Source organism: Solanum pennellii, chromosome 3 (assembly GCF_001406875.1).
Source record: "Solanum pennellii chromosome 3, SPENNV200".
Taxonomy (NCBI): Eukaryota; Viridiplantae; Streptophyta; class Magnoliopsida; order Solanales; family Solanaceae; genus Solanum; species Solanum pennellii.
The window spans coordinates 63,293,508-63,304,641 of record NC_028639.1 but is presented as its reverse complement, the minus strand read 5'-3'; the positions used below and the strand labels follow the sequence as shown (position 1 = coordinate 63,304,641).

The 11,134-nt window shown below is 31.8% G+C and overlaps 2 protein-coding genes across 2 annotated transcripts; both read right to left on the bottom strand.

Annotated features, from left to right (window-relative positions):
* Positions 1 to 1,256: 1,256 nt before the first annotated feature.
* On the bottom strand, positions 1,257 to 4,558 carry LOC107012875 (cytochrome P450 89A2-like). Its single transcript, XM_015212835.2, has one exon. The coding sequence runs from the start codon at positions 4,194 to 4,196 to the stop codon at positions 2,643 to 2,645; it is 1,554 nt and encodes a 517-aa protein (XP_015068321.1). The 5' UTR covers positions 4,197 to 4,558; the 3' UTR covers positions 1,257 to 2,642.
* A 3,432-nt stretch (positions 4,559 to 7,990) lies between these two features.
* LOC107012566 lies at positions 7,991 to 9,874 on the bottom strand. The gene is made up of 4 exons (XM_015212441.2): positions 9,668 to 9,874; positions 9,486 to 9,561; positions 8,466 to 8,552; positions 7,991 to 8,364 (listed from the first exon to the last, which is right to left on the bottom strand). Exons 1-4 carry the CDS (start codon positions 9,827 to 9,829, stop codon positions 8,300 to 8,302), a joined length of 390 nt encoding a protein of 129 aa, XP_015067927.1. The 5' UTR covers positions 9,830 to 9,874; the 3' UTR covers positions 7,991 to 8,299.
* Positions 9,875 to 11,134: the final 1,260 nt, after the last annotated feature.

Genomic DNA, 11,134 nt, shown 5'->3' with positions numbered 1-11,134 from the left:
TTATAGTAACGTCATTCCAGTTTCAAAAAAATAAATCAGTATATCAATTTGACGATGAAATTGGATATTTTTTAGCATAGCCTAATTGGCAGTACAAATGGATACTTCTTTTCATTTATTTTTTTGCTTAGGAATAAAAGTTTCATTAAAGTAAATTTTATTTAAGAAATTAATTGAATAGATTGAGTAATTTTGTAAGTAAAACACTCATGCTTGAATAACGTTATAAATAAAAGACTAATCATTGAGTAACTAATGAGTTAAAATTCGAGTTCGGGATTTGGCGAAAGTTTCTTTTTGGTATTGGAATTAGGGGAGAGATAGTTGTATTAAATAAAAAAGGGATAATACACAAGTATCTCTCAACCTATGTCTGAAATCTCAGAGACACACTTATATTATACTAACGTCTTATTATTTCCATGAACTTATTTTATTAATAGTTTTTTATCTTTTTTCGACCTACGTGGCACTATCTTGTGGGCTCAACTTTAGTTGACTTTTTTTTCAAACTAATGTCACGTAGGTCGAAAAGGATAGAACCAGCTTTCCATTAGTGTTTTTTTTTCTTTCTTCCAAATTCCAATCAAGCTGTAATTTCTATCAAGTGATGAGCTTTTACACCTTTTTTTCATTTTCAATGTTCGTTTGTGTTTTTATAGAGCAACAAAGGAAAATGCGAACGAAATCGAATTATTACTATTATCAAAATTATTCAGAGGTAGAGTAGAGTTTGATCAAAAGGTAAATTTTGTTGTCTCATGTATTCAAATAAGCAAATTAGAAATAATAAAAGATGAAAAGAAAAATACAAGGCACTATCCGAGTTCATAGAATTCACTGTGTGTCCTTAAGAAATTTAATCCCCTCAAGTATAAGTAGTGATACCTCAAACTCCAATAATTTCAATACAACAACGAATCACATGTTGAAATTAGATCTTAGGCCTAACTCACACTCCAAAAGCTAGCTCAAAAGGAGGAGGATTGCCCAACCCTTATAAGAAGCCTACTCATCTCATTAACCACCAATGTTGAGACATTTGTCATTCTTTTAACATCACACAGACACGATCGATTGATTTTATTTTGTAAAAAATGTATGCAAGATGAGAGAAGAATTCGATGCAGAAAAATGAGAAAAAATCTCTCTATTTATAGTCAACAAAGGGTATATGTCGTAACTCTTTGAAAATAAGATAACCTTTCTGAAATGTCACAATCCTTCGAAAAAGGCATAACCTTTCAAACGATCACGATCCTTTAGAAAAGACACAACTTTTCATTAAAGTTACAGTCTTTCTATAAAGTCACAACCTTTTAAAAGAATTACAACCCTTCATTTCCTATTCACATCTTTAGAATACACCAAATTCTAACTCATAACATTATTAATTTGAGTTTTTTCCATTTTACGTTTACTATGGTTCCATAATAATGCCAGGAAGATTTGACAACTAAGAGGTAGATTGAATGGGAGGCACTCCAATCCAAGAATGTGAGTACAGATCCGTAAGAGTTAAATAAAAAGATTCAAAATGGCTAAAACCGAATTAAATAGTAGTTAATATGGCCATCGGTCAACTTGATACTAATGACTATCTAAAAATTTTGAGTGGACGGTTGTTATATATTGTTTCATAATATATATACTATATATATATATATATATATATATATATATTGTAATATAATGAGCTCTATTGTTCATAATGTTTGAATAAATTAGATTATCTTTTATCATTATATAAAAATGATCTGAAACATAAATCTATGATATTATTAAACATAAGACATATATTGGATTCTAAACTTAGTTTCAAATTTTTAACTTTGACCTTCAACTTTTATAATTCATAAACAGACACTTTAACGGTTTAACTTTTAAATAAATAAATATATGAGTCCTACATGACACATACACATAGGACATCACGTAGGACAAAAAATGACATGTAGGATGACATATAGGACATGTGTGTCTATTTGTATAACTCTATACAAATTTAAGTGTCTACTTGTGTATACCCAAAGATGAGATAAAGTTTAATGGTCACTAATAATTTACACAAATTAATAATTACATAAAATGAAACTCATTGCATTAATAGATTTAACAATAATGAACAAATTTCATACGTAACAACAACGAAATTCACCGCATCAATAGATTTAACAATAATGAACAAATTTCATACGTAAAAACAATTCAAACAGGCATAATATATAAATTTGCCTTTTAAGTTAGCTTTAAATTACATTTGTACCCTTCAAATTTGGGTGTGCACAAATAGACAGTTGAAGTTGTATAAAGTTGAATAAATAAACACAAATGTCCTGCATGTCATCCTACGTGTCATTTTTTGTCCTATGTGGTGTTCTACGTGTATTGTGTCATGTAGGACTTATGTGTTTATTTATTTAAAAGTTGGATAGTTGAAGTGACTGTTTGTGCATTATGAAAGTTGGAGGTCAAAGTTAAAATTTGAACCCAAATTTAGGATATAATATATGTATTATGCTATTCAAACAAGCTTATTATATTGCAACAAAGCATTATCCATCATTTTCCTTATTAACTTCCTGTGGGAAGGAAGTCCATTAACAGAGAAGTAGGCAAATAAAATGAAGCAATTACCAAATTCAAACAGAGTTAACTCTGGCGCAAATACGAGCTCGTAATGGATTTTTCATCACACTGGTGAATTCTAGCTTCTCCGATAGATCAACATCGTCTCCTTCGACAGGATCCCATTGAAACTGCCAAACCAAATTAGCCACAAAGTATTCCAAGTGAAGCATAGCCAACGCGTAGGCAGGACACATTCTTCTACCTGCACCGAATGGCATCATCTTGATCTCTTTACTTCCTGTTATATCAAAATCAGCTAATTTATCCGATCCTTCCACTAAGAACCTCTCTGGCCTAAACTCCATCGGATCCTCCCATACATTTGGATCCAAACCCATGTCAGCAACCATGAAATTGATGGTGGCATTCTTTGGAACGATGTAGCCGTTTAGTTCTACTTCCTCCGTCACTGTGTGTGGGAACAGAACGTGACTAGGTGGGTGTCGCCTAAGACCTTCCAATATAACTGCTTTCAAGTAGGGCATTTTCTGGAAATCATCCTCCTTCACCACCACTTCATCTGTACTCAACTTTCCCTGATTTTCTCCCACTACACTCGCAATTTCACGATATAATTTCTCCTGAATGATAGGGTTTTTGACCAAGTTGGCCATAATCCACTGTAAGGCAGTGGACGTCGTATCAGTTCCGGAGCTTAGGAGTTCACGGCAGAGGGTTACGGTTTCTCCAACATTGAGGTTCCTGTTCTCCTCCGGCAACTCCAAATTCAACAGGGTATCCACATAAGCCACCACAAATTCATCACTTTGCTCAGTATTTTGTTCTTTGTTCCTGCGTCGTGCTTCAATCAAAGGAATGATGATACTCTCTTGCTCTCGTCGTAGTTCAACGAGTTCCTTCCAGCGATTCCTAAATATTATTTTCCCAAATCCAGAAACGAAATTGAGCATATAGAATCGTCGGTAATTCACGATATACTTACGCTGTATATTTTGTATATCTTTGATTTGAGATTCCTCAAGCTTATCCCCAAAACACATAAATACAAGTAGACAGAACATAGCATACTGAAAATGATCAATTAACTTCACAGAATCAACTTGGGCGTTACGGAGCTGTTGAATGAGGATACCCAACACCCGGGATCTGGCCTTGGAATATGACTTGATACGAGAAGGATTGAGCATTTCTGAAGTCAAGTTTCGACGGAGGAGACGCCATATAGGGCCATAAGGGGCGGAGCTGATGCTACGCTGGTTACTACTGAGGATAGCATGGGTGGGTAGAGCCTTTCGTCGGTCGGAGAAAACAGCACCTTGCTGGATTAAAGCTTGGTAGGCTAAGGAGTGGCTAGATACGTATATGTTGGGACGAGACCCGATATTGATGGTGAACAGAGGACCATACTTAGCCTTAAGGTCACGGAGGATGGGTTCCAAGTCGGCGAACGTCCTTCTTGCCCATACTAAACTACCGATCACCGGGAAACTGTAGGGTCCTGGCGGGAGTTTCTTCCTGGAACGGGAAAAAGTATTATTAAATAGAAATTTCAACAAAAAAGCGATACACAGAGTAACAACAACAATGATAAACCAGCTTTCCATTATTGTAATCCAAATTCTAATCAAATTGAACTTTCGACGACGGCCATTTTCATTTTCAATGGTGTGATTGTAGAGCAACCAAAGCTTGATACGAAAATGTTTATTTATGTCGTTAGTTAAAAATTTGGCACATCTATATCATTATGGTTGAAGAAAAAGACTCATTTATGTCATTATATTTTAATAGTGATTTTGCAAAACTATTTTTAACACGTGGTCAATTATAATTCGGCCACGTCATCAATTTTTTATTCAGAATTATGATTCTTTCGTTTTTTTGAGCTGAAATTATATGCGGGGATCTGTAATTCTTTCTCTTTTTTTTTTTTGGTGCTAAAATGCTGGAGTTCGTGAATTTTGTGTGTTAAATTTGCACGTTGGGCGGATTATTACATTAGAAGAATTTAAATGTTTATCATATATATATCTTATATTTTATTTATATATAATCTATAAAGAATTCATCTTCTATCCTTTTAAATTTATAGAAAGCAACTCAAACATGATATTAATTAATTATACTATTCAAGATACGAATAAATAACTTCCCTTAATTATGCTAATTTTAATACATGAATAATTTCCTTCCCAACCAATCGCGAAACGGCCACGAGATCATTCTCTATACTCTTGGGAAGGAATTAAAATGACTGTCCAATCTAATTAGCAAAATGCACACTTCAAAAGAAGTCAAACACCTTCTGGATCATCATCCTCACCAAAATTTTTGGAACTAGTAAGTGTTTTCAAAAGCTTCATTGTTTAAAAGCATATGAAAACATTGAAACCCAACTTTTATAACTAATTCAAATTTGTTCTTCACGAGTTGTCGAGCTCTTGTTTCAGAATATCTATAATCGAGAAATGTACTCTTACTAATGCTTGATGACTTGATAAGGATTCATGGGTAATTGTCTTGCTTTGATCATGTTGAAATGTACTTTTATTCATGCTTGTTGTCATTATGACTTGATGATAGAGTTACTTAACTATGTATTCAGATATATGTTATGCATGTTGACTTGACTAGTTTTGATGATGTTGGTCTTATGAAGTTGTTTTAGTATTAAGACTATTATGTTTCTTTCCTTTCATATTGAGTACTAAAAATTTGTATGACCCATTTGTAATCTTATTATATTGATGTATGGGCTAGGCCTAATTTGATATACTCTTGTTGTGTTTATAGAGCAACCAAAGTGTGATTATCAAAATATTATCTATTTGAATTTATTATGTGTGATTTACACGTTGTAAGCAACTCGATACGCCATAGTGCACTGTACAAACTGGACAATAAGGATAAGGAGAACCGCGAAGGAAGGAGAAAGAACAGTAAAAGGAAACTTTGTTTATCAAGATTTAACACTAACTTCTATTTCACAAAAAATTTATTACTCCCTCCGTTTCAAATGACCTGTTTTGCCTTGACAAGGAGTCAAATGTACAGAATTGTTTTTTGATTTTGTGATCTTTTTCAAATAGACTAAAACGCAAAGAAGGTCAATCTTTTCCAAATGGAAAAAATATTTATTTTAGATCATAAATTTTAAAAGCTTTTATTTCTTTCTTCTTTTTATGCTTCCTGAAGCTGAAGCTGGATGATTAAAAATTATCATATCCAGTTCCTTCGAGAACGATCTATAAGAATTCACCTATTCCCAGTGACCAAAAAAAAAAGTTGACTTGAATGATCCTATATTAAAAGCTAAATAGGCTAAGGCTGCCTAAGGGTATGGGTTCCAATTATTATGGCAAGCTCGCATGACCTATGATCTTTTATATTACTATCTCTCCTAATTATTTGTCCACTTTTTCTTTTATAGTTGTCCTTAATTACTTGTCCATTTTGACAAATCAAGAAAGAATATATTTTTTTACCTATTATAATGACGAATTACTTTGAAAAATGTAAAACTTCTCATCCACTTCATAATTAATATGGTAAAATGATTAACTCACTATGTCATTAATTATTTTCTTAATAGGTGTGCCAATTCAAAAGTAGACAAGTAAAAAGGGACAGAGGAAGTACTATAATTTTTAAAATAGTAATTCAAGATACTATATTATATGTATAAAATTAATGTAGGTTTGACAGTTTTAAAACTATTAATGATTGGTGAATCGATGAATCCATTTGCAATCCCTTTGAAAATGGTATTCAAAGTCAAAGTAAAAAAAACTCATATAAATTAAGACGGAAGATGTAATGTATTTTGAAAATATAAGAATGAAAAATGCATCAAACTGTGTTCTTTTTAAGAAGAATTTGCATACAAGTTGTTATCTATCAGGATTAACAAATTATTAACGTGGTTAAATCAAAAGGACAATATGGTATTCTCTTCGTCCCATTTTATATGTCATATTTTAGATTGTAGAAGTCAAATAAGTTTATTCTGTATCGTAAATTTTTCATAAATTTTTTAAACATTAATTATCAATTATTATGACTCATAGTACTTTTTACGTAGTTTACAAATATATAAATTTCATTTCACAAAAATTAAAGATTCCATGCCCAAGTTTCTGATTAAACTTAAATTGTTCGACTTTCAAAACATAAAAAATATCATATAAATTGAGACAGAAAAAATATATAAAAATGCTAGTTTATATTATATCTAGTATATTAATATAATATAATAGTTTAATTTAATTAATGATATGGGTGCAAATACAACAGTGCAACCAACAAAGAATAGAATAATCAAACACAAATCACGATGGATCGAGCGGATTGTTATAAATTCATCATAGTATTATAGGATGTATTACTAATACATTTCATTTAGAGGCATTAGTAAGCCCCTCAAATCATTTTAATTATTTTATTTGTTTTACATGATTTTATATTTTATATACTTGTAAATTTATTTAAATAAATTAGCTTACAAATTATTTAGAGAGAGTTATTTGTTACTGAATAAATCCAATATAAAATTAAAAGTTGAGTTATTTAACATTTACTAATTAAAAAAGTAAATATATTACTGCATGACGAAATACACTCTTAAATTATTGGCATCAACATTTCTCTCGGCTTTTGATTTTTTATTACCAATTTCATATTTTTACAAGAGTTTGAGACCATTTGTTATGTCATATTACATATCAAGTGTGTTTTCAACCATTTTCCCCAAACAAAAGAATTTACAAAACAATCAGTAGTTCAAAAACGAAACTAATAATTTACGTCAGATTTACATACGAGTTGTTCTGTGATTCTTTCGTTTTTTTGGTGCTGAAATTATATGCGGGGATCTGTAATTCTTTCTTTTTTTTAGTGCTAAAATGCTGGAGTTCGTGAATTTTTTGTGTTAAATTTGCACGTTGGGGCGGATTATTACATTAGAAGAATTTAAATGTTTATCATATATATATATATCTTATATTTTATTTATATATAATCTATAAAGAATTCATCTTCTATCCTTTTAAATTTATAGAAAGTAACTCAAACATGATATTAATTAATTATACTAATTTCAAGATACGAATAAATAACTTTCCTTAATTATACTAATTTTAATACATGAATAATTTCCTTCGCAACCAACCGCGAAACGGCCACTGAGATCATTCTCTATACTCTTCTGAAGGAATTAAAATGATGTCCAATCTAATTAGCAAAATGCACACTTCAAAAAAAGTCAAACACCTTCTGGATCATCATCCTCACCAAAAATTTTGGAACTAGTAAGTGTTTTCTAAAGCTTCATTGTTTAAAACTTAGATTTTGACACAAAATTCTAATGCAAATGCCAAAAGATCCTCAAAACACAAAAGCATAAGAAAACATTGAAACCCAACTTTTATAACTAATTCAAACTTGTTCTTCGCGAGTTATCGAGCTCTTGTTTCAGAACATCTATAATCAAGAAAATCAATCCTATCCACAAAATTGCACAATACATAAAACATATAACCACTAACAAAATTAAACTACAACAACCCACCTCCCCTTTATAGTAGCGAGACAATACAAAAGTAGATTACCAAGCCATTGTTAACTTTTAAGGACGTTGGGACAGAAGGAGAAAGATAGACATTGTCTATCAACAGCCAGCCGAATGATTCTAATGCCCTTCTTGCTATTCTTACTCCATCATTGCATCTGTTGAAGATTCTGTAGCTTGCTTATCAGATTTCCTTTTGCTCTTTCCTGTAACACGTGTGTTTGTAATTATCAATAAGCAAAATCAACAAACAAACCCTAATAAATCCGGAATGAAGACTAAATATAGCATTCTACTTTAAACTTGCCTTTCTTCTTCAGTTGCTTCATTTTAAGTTTTGAGCTCTTTTTCATCGGAAATTTAACATGAGCTTTATTGGAGTCTTGAGTTTTCCCTGAAGTAATTAGGAAAATGTCAATCAGTTTGACATAGAACATACATCCTTTCTACCATGTGCATAAGGAAAAGAGATGAGGAACAAACAGAAAGTAGAGTAGATATAGCAACTACCAAAAACACCGAAACTTATAGCATATCACATAGATATAAGCAACATAGATTCATCATAGGAAGCAATAACTCCACTCGTAAATACAAGCAGCAAAACAACAAAAAGATGAGAATTTCTACTTACTGAACCAGCAATCTCAGCTCTATCTAAGAAATTGATTAGGATTTAGGATTGACATTATAGCACTCTAGCTTAGATCAAATCAAATCCAAGACGTAGACTCACTAGACTCTGAATTCTAACAAGCTAGAGCCAGGGACAAAGCTAATAAGAGATTAAATCTCGTACTTGAAAAGATTATGATGTGTAAATAGGACAAAAATCAAACTTTTTTTATGACAAGGACAACCCGCAGCCACTACCCCTCTGGTGCGCGCAGGGTAAAAAAAATGCTCTAATGCAATAGCTTGCAAACCACATAGGAGAGTTAACCCACACTGGGCTTGCTCGACCCTTGCTTTCGCTGGCAACGGATTTCGAACTTCTCCAACATGGAAGTCCCAAGCCCAAACCACCAAGCCACACTGAAGGTTATATATAAACTGATGAATCCCATCAACATTGCTTTAGGTCACAAGTTCAATTCCAACTATGTCATTCTAGTATGAATCCCCTTGTATAAATTCCCAGTTACGTGGCTAGTTCGAGAATCAAATAACACAACATCTTGAAACAGAGATTTCAGTTAATTTAATTCTAATGGATCTCTCTCCCACACCCACACAATTTTATAAGCAAAATGCTGTGAGTTCAAGGTTCAAACCTCCAACTTAAACACTAGGTCCGTAGAAACAGCTACAACCGTAACTAACATACCTTCAGCAGCATCAGCCACAGCCATCTCCACATCCTCCATTGTTATTACACCCTTTTCTACAGCCTCCTTTTGTTCCTGTTTCACATCAATCAACACCCTCAAATCACAAATTCATAATACACGTAAATACAATAATAATTAGAAGATTAAAAGTAACTAATACTGATAAATGATTACAGACCCTGCGCCATTTCTTGAAGAGCTTGCGTTTACGCTTCCCGGAGATAGCAAGAGGTTGGACTTTCTGCTTAAGTTTACGGGTATTTGGGTCTCCATGTCTTGCTCTCTTGCTCTCTGAGATTATTGCTCTTCTCTTCTTCTGCACCTCGTTAAATTTCGCCATTATTCGATACCTTTTCTTCTTAAACCCTAGTTCTGTTTCTCTCTGCCACTTTATATTTAGGTTGAACCACCGGTTTAGTGTTAAATGTACCGAACCCGGTCCACACGCCCTGTTCTATTTATTTATTTAATACAAATAATAACTTTTATCAGAGAGAAATGATAAAAAGAAAATAATAACTTTTATCAGAGAGAAATGATAAAAAAAAAATATTTTTTCTGTTCACGGAAAATATTACTGCAGCTAAACTAAGAATATTTTAACATATGAATTTGCAGGAAAAGAAAAAATTTATACTATTGCACGTGAAATTATCGTGATGAACCTCTCGACTTTACCTGCAATACGATTTCTACTAAACAAAACAAAGTGTTTTTCTTCTCACATTTTTGATATGGAGTTGTTATTTCTGCTAAATGTGTAAAATGACTATTATACATCCCATTCATAGGTTATGGATAAAATCAATGCAAAAAATAGGTAAAATTTTGGAGGAGGACCAAAAATGTATAAATATTGCAAACAAGAGGGGCTATTAGAACTGTATGTGAAAACTCAAGTATCACTTTGAACCTTAGCCCAAAGAAGAGGGACTATTTTAATCTTTTCCTCATTTATTTTTAGCTTTTTAATATATTAGGGCATGTTTGGATTGACTTTTTGCTTATGATTTATAAGCTAAAAGTAACAAGTTAGAACTTTGTGCTCGTTTGGATTGACTTATTTTAGGTGTTTTTAAGCCAAAATAACATTTAAGCAGTTTTAAAGTGTTTGGGATGACTTTTGACTTATTTTAGTTATTTTGACTTTAAAATAAGTGTTTATAAATATTTTTTAAACTTACCTTAAACACTTCAAAACTGTTTAAAAGCTATTTTGATTTAAAAACACCTAAAATAAGTCAATCAAACGGGCACAATTTATATTCTGTTGATACAAATAGTAATAACTTTGAAATTTTTTCAATATTCAAGTTAAAATAATTTAGCAGTAATATGTGATTCAATAAAATCTAGGAAAAAGGGTCTGATATACCTCTCAACTTTGTCATTTGGAGCTGATATACCCCTTGTTATAAAAGTGGCTCATATATGCCCTTACCGTTATACAAACGGTTCACACATACCCCTGCCGTTACAAAATGGCTCACATATACCCTTCATTTAACGGAAGTTAAAAAATTAGTTTTAAATTTATATTTTTTACTTCTAATTTTTTTTAAAAAATTATTTAGGGGTATATATGATTCTTCTATATCAAAGTTCAAGGTATATTTTAATTTTTTCATACATAAATTATTTTTTG

Excerpts from the sequence above, each read along its gene's own strand:
- LOC107012875 (XM_015212835.2), bottom strand. The coding sequence starts at position 4,196 with ATGGAAAGCTGGTTTATCATTGTTGTTGTTACTCTGTGTATCGCTTTT.
- LOC107012566 (XM_015212441.2), bottom strand. The coding sequence starts at position 9,829 with ATGGCGAAATTTAACGAGGTGCAGAAGAAGAGAAGAGCAATAATCTCA. Across the intron at positions 8,553-9,485 it reads TGTGGCTGATGCTGCTGAAG|GGAAAACTCAAGACTCCAAT; the intron begins GTATGTTAGTTA and ends TAATTACTTCAG. Across the intron at positions 8,365-8,465 it reads GAAGCAACTGAAGAAGAAAG|GAAAGAGCAAAAGGAAATCT; the intron begins GCAAGTTTAAAG and ends CACGTGTTACAG.